At 35.9% G+C, this 18,389-nt stretch overlaps 1 protein-coding gene across 6 annotated transcripts in view; it reads right to left on the bottom strand.

The window, feature by feature from the left end:
- Positions 1 to 18,389, bottom strand: part of LOC137243685 (zinc finger protein 846-like) — a 95,970-nt gene that overhangs the window by 51,417 nt on the left and 26,164 nt on the right. For all 6 annotated transcript variants that reach the window (XM_067771647.1, XM_067771644.1, XM_067771649.1 and 3 more), the window contains exon 2: positions 12,491 to 12,655. In XM_067771647.1, coding sequence (XP_067627748.1) covers positions 12,491 to 12,655 — 165 coding nt within the window. The remainder of the gene's footprint in view (positions 1 to 12,490; positions 12,656 to 18,389) is intronic.

The following is an 18,389-nucleotide window of genomic DNA, read 5'->3' as shown; positions in this document are numbered from 1 at the left end:
TTTAAGAACGAAATTAAGTAAATTTTCTTTAAATAAGTATGTTCATGTTCAATTAAAAGATTATGCACTAAATTTTAAATTGACGGCTGATAAAAAACAGCGATTTTTACAAAATGTTGCTTTTAAACAGAATTGCATAATTATCTGCCACCGGATTATGATCAAAACGCGTTTTCAGGTACTCCTTTGACAATTTTTGCGCTATTGTAAGAGTTTTTGTCAAGTAAAAAATACCATTTTTTATACGTGGAGTCAAGTAACCACGGTTATAAGGAACAGGGTGAACTTTTAAAACTTCTAAAAAAATTTCTTCATAGCGCCAATCAATACCATGTTTTCATGCGGATACCCTGTCCATGCTTATTTTAGCTGAAAACTGTGTTTAATATATCTATGACAGACGAAAATTTTAAATCCCATTTTTAATTTAGGCAAGATTTTAACTAAAGAGTATTTCAGTCAGCGACTATGATTACGGGCCATTGAGTTTTTATGCTTAAAGTTTACTTATTTTAACATTCCAAATTAATTTATTATTATTAATGTTCAATTTTTATAGCTCATGCTATTCATGACTAGCACTGTTAAATAATTTGTCAAAATTGTTGTGCTAGGATCAAATTTTCAAAATAAATACAAATAATCGTTCAGCAGCGATTATTCGATTAATCGACAGCGAGCAATTACTCGATTGTAATTAGATTAATCGAATATTACGAGCTCTATCAGGAATTATCTAGTATGTTATGTTCAATACATTCATGTTGATAGTGAAAACTTTTAGTTATTTGGCTCTGCATCCAAAATCCGCCCTAAAAGTGCAAATCTCAAACTCCAATTTAAAGCACATAAATGAGGAATATTTTAAGCTTTTTATGAGTTTAATAGGAGTCTTTTTGCATGAAGAGAAATACAATAATTTCGGACTGTTACCTGAGCTTATAACGATTGTAAACGCTCCGTTTTAGGTGTATTTTCTGACTCTTTGACTCGGAATGTTTGCCTGGGATATCATTATTATTCAAGTGCACATAAAAACAGTTTATTTGCGTCGAAGATTAACTATTTCATTTATTGTGTATAAGACTAACCTAGCTGAACTGCGCAAATACCGAACTGTCCCAGTCTTCCACGCGCATGATGGAACGTTTTGATCACCTATGGGAATTCGAAAATGCTAGTTCTCTTTAAGAAAAAGAACCGACTATAATTTATCTGTCTGTAAAATTTGTATATATTGTGACGAATATTACCATCACTAGTAATAAACTCCCAACACAAAAACATTAAAGCGAGCCACACTGTGTACATAAAAACATCAATCATCATTTACACCAATATATAAGTTAAGGATTCTTTTATTAAGAATTTCTGTCTAAATGAATTGGAGCTTTAATTTGCTGACATCGCGTCTGGCAATTTTGTGGGAAAGTATTGAACTTCCGCTCTACATAAATTAAAACTCATTTTGCTGATATTGCTTCTTGAGCTTTTGTGTGAAATATTGTGCAAGAGTTGCATATCCGCTTTACCTGCATTTATTATTGCTTACTTACTTACTTACTTAATTGGCGCTTAACCGTCTAAACGGTTATGGCCGTCCAACAAGGCGCGCCAGTTGCTCCTTCGCTCCGCCAACTGGCGGCTACTTGCTTACTAATTATTTATTGTTGTAGCAATTGATAACATATGCCATGTTAACACTTCCCCTCTTAAAAACGTTCGTGCCGAGCGTTGTCAATAGTAAGGTAAGTTATTAAAATTTATGTATGTGGGCTGCTCGTTTGAAATATCTTTGATCTCACCTAGAGTGATGCTTGGTGCAGGTATCTGGTTAATGTCAAGATTTGATGAAATTACTATCTTGTTTCGTATTTGCCATTATTGATTGAGAAAGCCTGCTTACTCCAAACTGGAAAAAGAAGCGGTAAAGATGGGTTTGATGGTGAACGAGGACAAAACGAAGTACCTGCTGTCATCGAGCAAAGAATCAGCGCATATGCGCCTTGGCAGCCACGCTACTGTTGGCAGCCATAATTTTGAAATAGTAAAAGCCTTCGTTTATTTGGGAATCAGCATCAACACTAGCAACAACACCAGCACTGAAATCCAGCGGAGAATCAATCTTGCCAATAAATGCTACTTTGGACTAGGTAGGCAATTGAAAAGTAAAGTCCTCTCTCGGCGAACGAAAATCATACTCTACAAATCACTTATCGTACCCGTCCTGCTATATGGGGCAGAAGCATGGACCATGACAACAGCAGATGAAGCGGCTTTGGGAGTGTTCGAGAGAAAAGTTCTTCGAAAGATTTATGGACCTCTACGCGTTGGCGAAGGCGAGTACCGAAGAAGATTTAATGATGAGCTGTACGAGCTATACGCAGACATCAACATAGTCCAGCGAATTAAAACGCAGCGGCTGCGCTGGCTAGGTCATGTTATGCGAATGAAAGATGATGCTCCGGCCAAGAAAGTGTTTCTATCGGAACCCGCCTATGGAAGCAGAGGTAGAGGGCGGCCCCCACTCCGTTGGAAGGACCAGGTGGAAAACGATTTAAACTCCCTTGGTGTGACCAATTGGCGCCGGTTGGCGGAGCGAAGGAGCGACTGGCGCGCCTTGTTGGACGGCCATAACCGTTTAGACGGTTAAGCGCCAATTAAGTAAGTAAGTAAGATTGAGAAAGCCGTTTTCTCAATATCGGATTCCTTGAGCGGGATTTGATGAAATCCGCTTTTTAGGTCTAACACGGAAAAAATTTTATTTTTCCCGAGCTGAGACAATACTTCATTTATCTGAGGTATTGGATAGCGGTCTGCTACAGTGATCGCGTTAAGCTTGCGATAGTCAATAACGACTCGATATGATTGTTGCCTTGGGAGTCAGGCTTTCTCGCTACCACCCAAACGGGTGAGTTGTAAGGTGACCTTGATGGTCGAATGATGCCGTCGTCTAGCATTTTATTTATTTGGGATTCAACTTCGCTTTTAAGCGACATGGGGTAGGGATTGTATCGTGTATAAACAGGAGTATCTTTATTGGTTCTGATTTCGCCTACGACTTTAGTGGTGTATGTAATTTTATCGTTGGGTTCCGCGAAGAGACTAGAAAAGTTTTCTACTAGATTATTGATTTTACTTTGCTGACTTGGTGACACGTTGTCTTCCTTGATCCCGAAGCTAACTGTTTTATCCTAATTCTTGTGTTTCCTTTTATTTCCATAAAGTCATCCTTGACGTGGATGGCAGCTTCGAGTTCCTTGAGACTGTCGTTTCCAAGAATACCATGGAAGGATCTTAATGTGGGGAGAAGGTAAAACTTCAATTTGTTATCGGCGTTAAAAAGATTGAGATAGGTGTGTTCTTTGAATTCGATGTCTCCCGCTATTTATTTTGCAAACAAAATTTTGTCATTTCTGATTGGATTGGGAACAATGGAGGGCTCTATATAGTTTTTTTGTAGATCTATTAAAAATTTTACAGTGTCTCCACCCTTTAGTTTGCACTGGAAGTAAGGCAGTGGTTCATCCTAAAAAATGTAGGTCTGTTGTGTCTCAGCAATTGTCCTTCTGTTGTTCCTCGCAGTTCTCAGGAGTAGTATAAGTTTCGTCGTTGTAATAATCTGCATTTATCTGATCGTCATTTATCATGGTGGGGGAATATTCCTCAGGTTAGTCGGCGTCTATATGGAAGTTCCTTTGGATTTTGTTTGGGGGAACTGGTGCTGGAGGGTTTCCGGTAGGAGGTCTTTTGTTAGTTGGGTCACTAGGACGCGGCCTATTCATATAATTTATGTTGCGTGTTCTTAGTGACTGGTCTATATCCATGGATTCTGGGCGTGGCTGAGGCTTCTGAAAGGGCCTCGGTGGTGGATAGTTTGGTTGCTGACCATAATGATTAGCTGGTTGTGGACGTTGGCCTTGACCACCTATCTGTGGTGGTTGGTATGGGTTGGTTGCGTACAACCTGGGTTGGGGCATGTATGCCAATTCTCGGTAGAATGCATTAGGCAAAGGTGGTCGAAATTCCTGCGGCTTTCTACCTTGGTCATTATTGCTTAAAGCATAATGTGACCTGAAATTCTGATTTTCTAATTTAAGGCACAGGCGGAGTGCCTGAGGGAGGTCCGTCGGTTCTCTCATTCCAAGGAGTCTGGATAGGTCTTGTAGTGTTCATATTTTCTTTATAGCTTGTTCAATTTAAAACTTGCTAAAAATATATCAAATAATTTAGAAGTTATCTGTTTAAAATCAAATTGTTGAAAAAGAAAATATTTATAAAATAAAATAAATTTGATCTGAAAATATATATTAAATTGAAGCTTATTGAGCCAGGAGCTTTTTGCCGCGTCTAGTGTTGGGTGTACGAATATTTTCGACAAAGCGAATTTGGAAAACGGATTAATTCAGTAAAAAAGTGAACGTGTATGTATATGTGTATGCGATCAACATCAACAACAATAACAGCAGTCAAAGAAAAAGAGGTAAACCAAATCAAACCACCAAAAGTTTGTCATTGCGCAGGCATAGCAAACGTGTCTTCAAGGTAAATCGTGTAGTTCGTCATTGTTGTAGAGCAGAAGGGCGGCGTTTTTTAGGTGCAGCGCACGTCAGCAGTTAAAGCCATTTAAACACGAAGAACGCATAAAAACAGAAAAACTACAAAATTGGAAAATTCCCTTTGGTATTATAAAGAGATCTTTAGAGAAGTTAAACAACGAAGTATAAACTTTATGCAACAAAAATGTATCAAAAAAATTTCGTTTTGGCATAATTAATTTGGATTGGATTAATTTTTAAACAAATCGTATTTGAATCGACAACTTGGAAGAGATTCTGTGCAGCCTCAGGCACAGCCATTACTACAGCACAAACAGCTGACGCTAAAGTAACATCAATAACAATACCAACAACAATAACAAATATACTGAAACCAATTACATAATTGGTCTTTTTTTTAATATATTTATATACATATATATATATATATATACGTTTTGTTGTTTTTGTAATTGAATTTGTGTAAACTCCCTTTTCATTAATTCTCACGATGGTTACGCGTACTCCCACCCGAGATCCTTTATCATTAATTGATTTCACACATTCAAATAATACCAACAATAGTCAACATTTACCACAAACATCAGACGGTTTTGATACACATCAACACTCTGAAATAGCAGCGACTTCGGTAAAATTACCAACCTTTTGGAATGACCATCCCGAAGCATGGTTCACTCATATTGAAGCGCAATTCGCATCCAAAAATATTACCTCGGATAGTACCAAATACGAATATCTCATAATTTCACTTCCTCAAGAGGTGATTATGACAGTATTTGATATTATTCAAAATCCTCCTTTGGAAAATAAATTTCAAAATTTAAAAAGACATCTAATAGAACGTCACTCACTAAGTGAACGTAAAAAACTAGATCAAGTGTTATCTCTTTCAGAACTCGGAGATAAAAGACCCTCTGAATTGTACAGATCGCTATTAGTGTTATCTGGCACTAATTTTAGCGTTGATCTATTAAAGAAACTTTGGCTACGAAAATTGCCCAAAAATCTAAATGTAGCTTTAACAGGGTCAAATGCTTCAAATATTCAGGATATGCTTAAATTAGCTGATGATATGTGGGAGGTTATGAGTAAAAATGAAATTTGTACTACTAATATAGCAAATACAAATTCTCAATTTGAAAAAACTGTAGAAAATTTAATAAAAATTATTTCTTCAATGTGTGAAGGTTTTGCAAAGTTGTCTACGGAAGTTTGTTCTATGAAGCGGGCCATGGAAAATAGATCAGTAAGAGCTTCCAGATCATTTAGTAGGAATCATTCACGAAATAGATCAACTTCTCGAAATTGGGTTTGTAAATATCACTACCGGTATGGCAGTAAAGCGAGAAAATGTGTCAAACCTTGCTCTTACAAACCACATGAATTTCAGGAAAACTAATTCCACCTATTACTTTGGCGGCAAGTAATGGGTTGGATGAAATCTCATCACGTCACCTCTTTGTTTATGATAAAGACAATAGATTGAAATTTTTGATCGATAGTGACGCAGAAATTTCCGTACTTCCTTTTTCAAAATTCAAAAATAATTTAAAATGTTCAGATCTATTTTTGACGGCAGCCAACGGTACTTCTATAAAGACGTATGGTAAACAATTATTAAATGTTAATTTATGTTTAAGACGGGAATTTCCGTTCAGTTTCTTTGTAGCAGATATAACAAAACCAATAATTGGTGCAGACTTTTTAGCAAAATATGGTCTATTGGTTGATTTAAAAAATAAATGTTTGGTCGATCCTTTGACAAATATTTCCGTATATGCAATATCAGGTTTCTCTAAAATTTCCTTTCCAAAAATATTTCCGGTAGACGACAAATATACAAATTTACTCAAAATATTTCCATCACTAATATCTGATCCTGACTACAATAAGCCCGTTAAACATTCCACGGTTCATGGTATTTCTTGCAATGGTAAATTACCTTTTTACGAAACCCAGAAGACTAGATCCTATTAAATTTAAAGTTGCAAAAGCGAGTTTGATTTTTTAGTGAAATCTGGCAATTGTCGTCCATCTCATTCACATTGCGCTTCCCCATTACATTTAGTTCCTAAAAATAATATGTAGTCAAATACACCCCACGCTTTTTACTGTGAATTAAGTTATTCTGTTAGTAACTTAAATTTTATTATAATTTTATTTTGAGGTGATTAACTATAAATGATTGTTTGACCTTCTACTACTGTTATATAAACTCTTTTTAATTGAAAATTATTTTCTATTTTTTAGTTCGGTTAGCTATAAAAGCGTGTTTTTTATTTTTTTTAAACTATTATTTATTTTTAATTTTTTAGTTCAAGTAATTTTAAAAGTTTTAGTCGTGAGTGATGAAACCTCGAATCGCCAGCGGTCCATGGATGAATCCAACCCCACGGCACCGAAAAGGGCCAAGACGCAGGGAGGCTGGACGCGGTCTTTCGCCGAAATTGCCAAGGATCGGCAGGTCATTGGCATTATAGACGATAGCAGCGAAGATGGCAAGAACCCGAAACAACTGTGGAAGTGGATCGAGGCTTCGCTCGCTACGGTGGCCGTTAAGGTTAAGAAAGGCAACCCTGGTCCACCGCCATCTTACACGGTTGCAGGGTGGTTCCAGGGCAATGTCAAGCTAACTGCCTGTGACGACGCCAGGTCGGTAAACCTCTATAGGGCCGCCGTCACGCTGATAGGGGTGGTATATCCGGGCGCGCGCCTCAAGGTAGTGGAGGCGCGTGATATCCCCTCACGACCAAGGTCTAGAGCCTGGGTTCCAGTGACGCCAACGGACCCAGCTGACATCCTGGAGCTGCTCCAGGAGTACAACCCGCCACAGGTTTGGAAGTCAACCCGGATAAAACCGAGCTTGTCCTCTTCACGAGGAGTTACAAAGTACCAAATTTTACACCGCCTAGAATTGGGGGTACGTTTTTAGCGTTTAGCGATCAATTCAAGTATTTGGGAGTCATTATGGATAGGAAGCCATTATGGAGTGATCATATAGTGGAGCGATGCAAGAGCAGCAGCAGAGCTGTTCACCTGCAAGAGGGCAATTGGCACCTCATGGGGATTCTCCCCTAAGGTGACCTACTGGATTTACACAGCCATTGTGCGCCCGATTATTCTTTATGGTGCCTTGGTCTGGTGGCCTGCACTATCTAAAAGTACCTATCTTCAAATGCTTCAGAAGGTGCAACGGAGTTCGGAGCTCTGCATTACCGGGGCTCTCGGCTCCACTCCAGATTCCGTTACATACATACATGGATACATAGATAGATACAGGCCAAGCTAATAAAAGCGGGTTTTAAAATGAGTCCAATGATTGGCGTCCATGTGGCGATTATCGACGACTGAATTTTATAACAGTTCCTGATAGATATCCGCTGCCTCATATACATGATTTAAATATAAATTTACATTCGAAACATGTTTTTACAAAAATAGATTTAGTACGAGCCTATCATCAAATACCAATGGCGGAAGAAGACATTGGTAAAACTGCCATTACCACACCTTTTGGACTTTTTGAGTTCGTTAGAATGCCTTTTGGCCTAAGAAATTCTGCACAGACATTTCAACGTTTTATTAATGAAGTGTTATCAGGCTTAGATTTTGTTTTTGTGTATCTAGATGATATACTTATAGCAAGTAGCAACGAGGAAGAACATATGCAACATCTAAAAATAGTATTTCAAACTTTAGATGAATATGGCTTAAACATCAAGCCTAACAAATGCATTTTTAGTACGTCACAAATAGATTTTCTAGGATACAACATTTCTAATGAAGGCATTAAGCCAACTAACGAAAAAGTCAAAGTCATTCGTGAGTTTGAACGTCCGAAAACAGCTAAGCAAATGCAAAAGTTTATAGGAATGGTGAATTATTACCATTGCTACATACCCAGATTAGCAGAATACTTAAGCCCGATACACACAATGGTAACATTTGTTTTGAAACAAAAGAGTCATAGTTTGAATTGGAACAATGATGCGATAAAAAATTTTGAGAAGGTCAAAGAAATTTTTGCATCAAATATACTCTTAAATCATTTTGATAAGAAAGCAGATCTTTCCATATCTGTAGATGCTTCAGTCGTTGCAATAGGAGGTGTTCTAGAACAACATGTTGGAAGTAAAACAGAACCTTTAGCTTTTTACTCAAAGAAGTTAACAGCTTCCGAAGCTAAATACAGTGCTTTTGATAGAGAATTATTAGCAATATATGCAACTATTAAACATTTTAGATTCCTTTTTTGAAGGCCGAAAATTTAGAGTTTATACAGATCATAAACCTTTAACTTATGTTTTAGATTCAAAAGTCGAGCGTAGTCCTCGTCAGACAAGACAGTTTGAATATATTTCTCAATTCACCAGTGACATAAAACATATTTCAGGCAAAGAAAATATTGTAGCTGATATGCTTTCGCGCATTCCAGAAGTAGAACCTTTAGATACTGGTGAGTTTAATCTTAAAATATTGTATGAAGAGCAGAAAAAAGATGCATTTTTAAAAGATTTTTTAAAAAACCCAGATGGTGTTTATAAATTAAAAGAAATAGATGTTCCGATCCTCAACTTAAAAATTGTTTGTGATGAATCGAAAGCTCATCCTGGAACTAGAGCTACACGAAATTTAATAAAATCAAAATATGTTTGGCCATCTATGAACAAAACAATAAATGAATGGGTAAAGCTTTGCAAAAGTTGTCAAAAATCTAAAATATTTAGACACACCATATTAGTAAAATAGCCATTCCAAAAGGTAGATTTGAACATCTTCATACAGATATTGTTGGACCTTTGCCGATTTCAAATGGTTACAGGTACATTTTAACTATAATTGATAGAAATACTCGCTGGCCAGAAGCTTACCCTCTTAAAGAAGCAGCGGCTAAATCAGTTGCTTCTGTTTTCTTTAAAGAATACATTCCCCGTTTTGGAGTACCTTTACAAATTACAAGTGATCATGGTGTTCAGTTTACATCCAATATATTTAAAGAGTTAGCTAAATTCGTAGGATGTCAATTGGTCACAACAACTGTATATCATCCTCAAGCTAATGGCATGATTGAACGTTTGCATAGACAGTTGAAAGCTTCTATTTTAACAAGGGGAAATTCTATAAATTGGTCTGAAATTTTAATTTTAACGAGTTTCTTACAAAAATTAGGCTTCATTTTCAAAATTTTCATTCGGGTATATTACATCATAAAAATTCAAATACAATTTATGTAACAAAGGATTTGAAATCATGTAAACAAGTTTTTGTACGAGCTGATAACAATAAAGCAGGATTTAAACCTCCATATGAAGGACCATACGAAGTCGTTGAAAAGCACCCAAAATATTTTAAAATACAACTACACAACACTTACAAAAATATATCAATTGACAGAATTAAACCAGCATTTATAGAGAATAATTTTAACAATATTCAAACAAAACCTAAATAGAGAGTTACATTTTGTTTAGTTTAAATAACTATAACGCTGAATTTTCAATTATTATTTTTTAATAATAATAACTATTATATTATCATCCTTATTTCTTTTGCAGGGGGAGTATATGTAGTGTTCATATTTTCTTTATAACTTGTTCAATTTAAAACTTGCTAAAAAATATATAAAATAATTTAGAAGTTATCTGTTTAAAATCAAATTGTTGAAAAAGAAAATTTTTATAAAATAAAATAAATTTGACCTGAAAAGATATATTAAATTGAAGCTTATTGAGCTTCAGTCTCCTTTGAGGCCACGGACAAAAGTGTCTAGGGCTTTATCCCTATAAGTGCGGGTTAGTAGGTGCATGGCTTCTGTGCCGACTTCTATGTATCCTAGTTTGTTTAATATTAAGGACAAATGAGAGTATACCCGTTGGTAAAACTCTTGGATCGTAAGGTTACCCTGTACGAGTGGAGTCATTTGGTACTCGAGGGTACCAAAGTCGGCTTGTCCGCGTAATGGAGTGTCAGGCATTTTGATATGGCCTGCCAGTCTAATGGAGTGTTGTACGACTCCAGCGCGACATCGGCGTTGCCCACAATTTTATTCCGTATGAAATTAAGTATCCCATAGTATTTTGGAGTTCCTCTTTGGGGCTCGTATATTTGGAGGATTCTGTCCACACTTTTCCTCCAAGATGTGAATTCTCCTGGGTTTCCAGAGAATTCCCGAAGACATCTTACGACATCCGGAATTTTGCCAAGTTCGGAAACATTACCGGTTGAATTTGTATCGATTGTAATGTCCGTAAAATTCGAATTCGCGTTGGGGTTTTGGGCGGCTTGAACTAGGTTCCGCCCCTCGGTTTCAGGATATTGCTTACTAGTCCTGAGACGATATTTGTAAGTTCTTCCATTGAAAACGCATTGGGGTTGCGAGGAGCTTGCTGACCAGAAGATGCAGCTGGTGTTTGGGGTGCGTTCAGTATTGGTGAACGAACGAGGTTATTTGGATTCATTTCAACTGTTAAATTTATTTGTTATAATTAGTTTCTTCTATTAATAGTAAAATTCAATGAACCGAACCAATTGAAAATCTAAAGTATAAAAACCTTTCTTTAAGTTTTTCACAAGAAGTGATAAATTTAGTTATTTAAATTTTGCTAATTGATTCACTTTTATCATAAAAATTTTCTCAGTATTGTCACTAATTATTCACAAAGGGTTAATTCATCACTCTTTTATTTTACTTTTTATCATGTAGCTCTCAATGGATATACGCTGCTCCTATTCTCTGGCCTCGGTTGCTGCTTTCGTTTTTTCCTCTTCTTTAAGTATTCCACTTGAATATTGCACGCTTATTTAATCGCGCGATTTTACACTTTTTTTTTCAGTGTTTTTCTGTATCTGTTTGTTTACTTTTTGCAACCCGCGAACAACCGTATGCCCGACGTTGGGCGGCAGTTAAGGATTCTTTTATTAAGAATTCCAAAAATATATATTTTTATGGTCTTTACGACCTAACTAACTTTACAAAAATTATTAACTTACAACTAAACTTAATTAATTGGCCGACTCCGCTGGCGTCGCTGCTTCTTTTTGCTATTCCCCGAATTAGCGAACTTTAGTTGCGCGTGTTGGGCTTCCTGTCTAAATGAATTGGAGCTTTAATTTGCTGACATCGCGTCTGGCAATTTTGTGGGAAAGTATTGAACTTCCGCTCTACATAAATTTAAACTCATTTTGCTGGCATTGCGTCTTGAGCTTTTGTGTGAAATATTGTGCAACAAGAGTTGCATATCCGCTTTACCTGCATTTATTACTGCTTACTAATTATTTATTGTTGTAGCAATTGTTAACATATGCCATGTTAACATATATAAGGCACGAAGAGATATTACGCGCACACACTTGCAGCCGAAAGTTGCTACACATACACACGCATATGATTATGAGAAACGCATAAACTACAAATATACATGTATATAGCTAAGTAGGAGATATGTAAAGCAGTTCTAGCAGGCGAAACATCTAGACTCTAGACTGTAGTAGAAATATGCGAATGAAGTAGCAGAGAGTAAAAAAGAGTGCAAGCTGAGTAGTCAAAAGATCAGTTTGATTTAAGCACGCTATTGGTTGCGAAGTATAAGTGTTATTGTGAAGTACTTTCAAAGTAGTCTAATAAAGACCATTTTGCATTTTTGAATATTGGAGTTATTTATTCAACAATTTAGCGATACGAACTTTAGTAGAAGGTGTAAAATAAGTGGAGTTTCACTTTATTACAATATGAATTAACATGTTACCGACCTTAGGTCCACTTGCCGAATGGCTAGTTATCTTTTTATCACAGAGTTAATCTGACATGAGAGGTGAAACTCATACATTTTTGACACATTTTTTAAATTAACTCTGCATTAAAAATATAAATTGCCGCTCTGTAAATGGGCCTTAGCCGGCAATAATAATATTAAAATGTATCAACTTACAATTGATCCTTTTGCGTATTAGCTGCCTGCATCGAAGTAGTGTTGTTAAGGTCAATTGGTGCGAAAGATTTTGATGATGGCGCGTTCAATGTAGCGTTTACTGAACCAGCCAAAGAATTAGTATATACCGGGTCCTGAATAGCTGGCGAAGTATCTATATTCATTCTATATAAAACAAAAACAATATTATACTTTTAGTTTTAAATAAATTTTAATTATTCAAGGTTCGAATCGAGCAAAAACAATTGTAAATTTTAATTATTTACTAAAGTAAGGACTTCTCTCGAAAAGATTGTCTACTAAATTGTATCCAATATTTTCCTTTCAATTTACTCAAATTGGGACATTTTTACAGAATACGATTTTAAATACCTAATAGAAATTTAACATGTTTACATATTTCCGCTAGACGATGTTATTTATTTAAAAATTAGAAACTTACTTAAACCTGTTGGTTGTAGAACTACGGCATTTGAAAAGTTTTCATAACCACCCTAAATTTATGTTATGACAAGTAATACTAGGTTCAAACACACACCAAATTGGCAATTTATACTATTTGGGCAATTTATTACGCAATTTGTCATATAATAAATTGTAATAATAAATTGCCAATTTAAAAAAAATTGCGTAATAAATTGTTTCAAACTGCAAATGCAACATTGTAAAGTGTGTTTATTGAGTATACTTAAACGTCAGTTACGCATGGCTGAACTATATGGTTGGCTCATCTAATCAGCTGATTTTATGTCTTTCATTTCACTGGAGTACGGATTTCAAAAGAAGATGGCAAAATCAAAATGAAACCAAAACATTGAACACATTTTCTTACAACACACAAAAATTTCAAAGTTTTATGTTTTCATTCCATTTCATTCGCCTAATAATGTGCGTGTTCATTTTGACAGTCTGAACAAAGGTATGTTCTTGCTGTAGAGATGAGCCAACCAGCTATCAAATTACTATTGTGTAAGCTAAATCGAGTTGTATGAACAGCACTCAATTCAAATCGAAATTTCCTCAATTTATTTTTCTGTTTGAACATAGTATAAGGAAGGTTAATACTATGTTCAAACAGAAAAATAAATTGAGGCAATTTCGATTTAAATTGATTGGTGTTCATACAACTCAATTTAGCTTACACAATAGTAATATGGGAGCTGGCTGGCTCATCTCTACAGCACCAACATACCTTTGTTCAGACTGTCAAAATGTGCGTGATGGTATTAGGAAAATGGAATGGTATGAAAACATGAAACTTTGAAATGTTTGTGTGTTGTAAGAAAATGTGTTCAATGTTTTGGTTTAATTTTGAGTTTGCCATCTTCTTTTGGCAGTCCCTACTCCAGTTAAATGAAAAAAATAAAATCATCTGATGAGATCAGCCAACCATATAGTTGAGCGATGCGTAACTGACGTTTAAATCTACTCAATAAACACCTTTACAAGGTTGCATTTGCAGTTTGAAACAATTTATTACGCATTTTTTTTTTAATTGGCAATTTATTATCACAATTTATTATATGTTAAATTGCCCAAATGGTATAAATTGGCAATATGGTGTGTGTTTGTACATAGTATAAGTTCGGGTGTAACCGAACATAAGATACTTAGCTGAGAGCTTTGGAGACAAAATAATGGAAAATCACCATGTAGGAAAATATTTAATACCAAGATAAAGTGAGTTCAGACAAGTACGTGACTAAGTTTAGTAAAGATATATCTATTTTTGCTCGTTATCGTGTTAACGGCCGAGCGGAAGGACAGACTGTGTATAAAAACAGGGCGTGGCTTCAACCGATTTCGCCCATTTTCACAGAAAACAGTTATCGTCATAGAAGCTAAGCCCTTACCCAATTTCACAAGGATTGGTAAATTTTTGTTCCACTTATGGCATTAAAAGTATTCTAGACAAATTAAATGAAAAAGGGCGGAGCCACGCCCATTTTGAAATTTTCTTTTATTTTTGTATTTTGCTGCAGTATATCATTACTGGAGTTGAATGTTGGCATAATTTACTCATATACTGTAAAGATATTAAATTTTTTGTCAAAATTTGACTTTTAAATTTTTTTTAAGTGGGCGTTTCGTCATCCGATTTTGCAAATTTTTATTTAGAACACATACAGTAATACGAGTAACGTATTCAACGACAGCCAAATTGCAGCTTGCAAAACTTGTAAATTACCTTCTTTTAAAAGTGGGCGGTGCCACGCCCATTGTCCAAAATTTAACTAATTTTCTATTCTGCGTCATAGGATCAACCCATCTACCAAAATACATCGCTTTATCCGTCTTTGTTCAAACTTTTTCGGTTTTTCGAAATTTTCGATATCGAGAAAGTGGGGGTGGTTATAGTCCGATTTCGTTTATTTCAAATAGCGATCTGAGATGAGTGCCCAGGAACTTACCTACCAAATTTCATTAAGATACCTCAAAATTTACTCAAGTTATCGTGTTAACGGACAGACGGACATGGCTAAATGAATTTCTTTTTTCGCCCAGATCATTTTGATATATAGAAGTCTATATCTCGATTAGTTTATGCCGTTACGGGGTACCGTTATGCGAACAAAATTAATATACTCTGTGAGCTCTGCTCATTGATTAGGCCTGCCCAAAACATATCAGTTCAGGTCAGATGAAAAATTCAAGAATGGGTAATTGGAAGCTTCGTACTGGTAGAAAAATAGCCCTGACTGACCACCAAAAAAAAAGCAAAATTATTACCGTTATTTTTTTATTTTTTTTTTTTGTTTGAAGGCTCTGTCATGGACCAGAAATTCTATAGTTTGTCCATTGTTTAACAGCGTCCAGGTTAAAGTGCTTACTTTGCAAATTCCCTCGGTTATATAGGTGATAAGTGTAAAAAAGACAGGCAAAATTTCGTCTGGAATCTCTTTTGCGGTAGCCAACAAATCGTAGCGATGTTTTAAAGCCACTGGAATTGTAAGTTTTCAAGGATATTAAAGGATTGCTTAAGAAAGGTACGAAGCATTTTTGAATTATAGTCCCAGGTTTCTACTTCTCTCTGGCTGCGCTTTTGCCATTGCCCTTACAAAAAAGTCTTAAAATGTTACTCAAAGAAAAATGCGCTTTTGAAGCTTCAAGATGCAAATCTGGTAATCTATTTTGCGTTCCAATCGACAGTGATCCATATGGATCACATTGTTTTTGCATTTACATGTTAAATTTTCATCGGAAGCTGTAGCGCTTTTCACTGAATTTTTTTAACGTAGTTTGCTGCCGCTAATTTCGCTAAACAATAATTTAATCACATTTATTATTCACAATCTTGTAGCACCATTTTATCTCCTCTAAGGACCAGTTTTTCAGTAGTTGGTTAAGCTAAGCTTAAACTAAGTTTGCTTAAACTCTAGTTAAACTACTGAGCAATTTTTCAGTCACAGTTTAAGGCCCGGTTTTTCAGTACAAGTTCAACGCAGTTTGTCAGTTAAACTTATTCTGCAGTTTTTCAGTCTATTTTAACTGAAGTTTAAGCTGAGCTTAAGCGGTCGATCTGACAGGGTTAAATTCTAGATAACCTATCAGTTATTTGCGTTCGTTGGCAATGACGTCGAATATACCCAACACGCATTTGGGCTTAAGTACCACCACAGCTCACGTTGATAACAAGGCAAAAGTTGTTTTGAAACAGGACTCAACTTGAGAATCAAAACGTTCTGAGCAAAAAAGGAAATGTTTTATAAAGCAAAAAATGGTATTACTTAAGTTAGAAAAATAATATATATTTCCCAACTTGTATTTATGTGTGGTTCTCTCACTGGACTTAAATGTAAGATTACAATGCTACAGTATTTTCAAGAAAATAAAATATGAAGAACTTGTTTTTAATTAATAGCGTTTCTTTACTGCTATCAACCAGGTGTTCATTTCCCACAATAAACAGCTGCTGGCTTTGGTGGCACCACCTCGGGCAAGATATTTTTTCAACCCACCTCAACTCGATATCCAAAATAGGATATAAACTGGAAAAATGTATTGGATATGCATTTGAAAGCTGTGCATTTCACAAAATCTCTCAAGGTCGGAAAATAATTTGAGAATGACGATGGAGGTCAACTCCAGAACTATAGATTTTACAAAATTTCTCAAAGGTTGGATAGTGATTGGAGAATAAAGTTGGATAACAACTTGATAACTTTCTGGTTTAAGAATAATTACAGCATGATGTTGGATATCAGCTCCGGAACTAGATATATATTTCTCTAAGATTGGAGAAATATTTTTTCCATGTTTGTTGGGTAAACAATATCCAGCTTTTGCCGTATCTACAAATTATCTAGATAACAAAAAACACAGATGCCGTCTTCCAGTGAGTTTTACAGCTCCGGCTCACGCTCAATTCTCACGTGAATGCTCTGGATCATTGAGAGACTTGAGAAGCAGATGTCGTGAAATTTTCGCACACGTGAAATGTGATAGGGAGATGTCGCCGCTGTTTTTTATTTAACTCATACGGCGAAAGGCTAAGCAGCGACATCTATTTTTGAAAAAGTAGGTGTATTAAAGGCAGCGTTGCCAAACTAAAAAGAAGTAATTAAGAAATTATCTGGCTCACAAATTGAACCAGACTTCTATCTGGATTTATCTGGCTCAAATCGTTGTTGTTGAATTTACATGCAAAATTATTTATCTGGCTCAGGATTTTGCCACCGGATGATGGCTAGAGTTGCCGTACAAAAAATCCTACCCCTGTAGGGATTTACTACACGCTGTTATGAAATACTTGTTGTTGTTAACACTTTAATTATTCTTTAAAAATCGAGTTTCAAGTTTTTTATATTTCATGTTATTTTTGATGTGAAAATTTTTATATTGGTTTTTGAATTTAAAATAAAATAAATGTAAGGCGCGATAACCTCCGAAGAGATCTAAGGCCGAGCTTCTCTTCCAATTTGCGTCGTGCTCCTCTTGATTTTCCCTACAAATTGGCCGGAGGGGACCTACATGTTTTATGCCGACTCCGAACGGCATCTGCAAGGCAGATGAGTTTTCACTGAGAGCTTTTCATGGCAGAAATACACCCGGAGCGCTTGCCAAACACTGCCGAGGGGCGACCCCGCCTAGAAAAATTTTCTTCTAATTGAAAAACCTTATTTCTAAAATTTTGATGTTGCTTTGCCCGGGAGTTGAACCCAGGGCATACGGTGTGATAGGCGGAGCACGCTACCATCACACCACGGCATTATATCTGGAATTTCATGAAATATGGCGATTCTACCAAATCAGCTAAACCTATAATTGGGAGCCGAAGACCGTAATCCTTGCGCATTTAAGCCGAAATTTTACTCAAAGCGGAAAATAAGACATGTACAAAAACAAAAATCAAACAGCCAGCAATCCAAACAATCAAGTATTTTTTAGAAAAGAAAAGAAATTAAGCGAACACAGCCAGCAGTATTTCTAGAAGGCTTCTCGGTGTTACTCTGTCTTCAGACTATCACATGAAATCGTTAAATTTCGGCAGAAGCCAAAGTATTCCAGCAGCACAACAAACATCTTACCGACTGCGCCAATGCATCTTCACTCTCTTCAGCTGCTTGATATATGATATTAACAAGTTGCTCCAGCAACACTATAAGATATAGTTCTTCCCAATTAATTTATATACCATAAGTTAAATCTTGCAGCAGTGTAAGTATCTTTTGTATTTTTTCTTGCCCATGTGAACGTTTGATGACGAATGCTAGCAACGGTAGAAAGCGGATATCGCAATTTTGGTCGAACTGTCCAGAAGCATGGTTCGTACATGCTGAGACGCAATTTGCTACAAAAGGCATAACTAGAGATTTGACTAAATACGAGTTTGTAATAACTGCCTTCCCACAAGACATTATTGCAAATGTATTAGATGTTATTCAAAATCCACCTGAAA

Source organism: Eurosta solidaginis, chromosome 3 (assembly GCF_040869045.1).
Source record: "Eurosta solidaginis isolate ZX-2024a chromosome 3, ASM4086904v1, whole genome shotgun sequence".
Lineage (NCBI taxonomy): Eukaryota > Metazoa > Arthropoda > Insecta > Diptera > Tephritidae > Eurosta > Eurosta solidaginis.
Note: the sequence above shows the minus strand (reverse complement) of the source record. Positions and strands in the feature narration are given on the sequence as shown.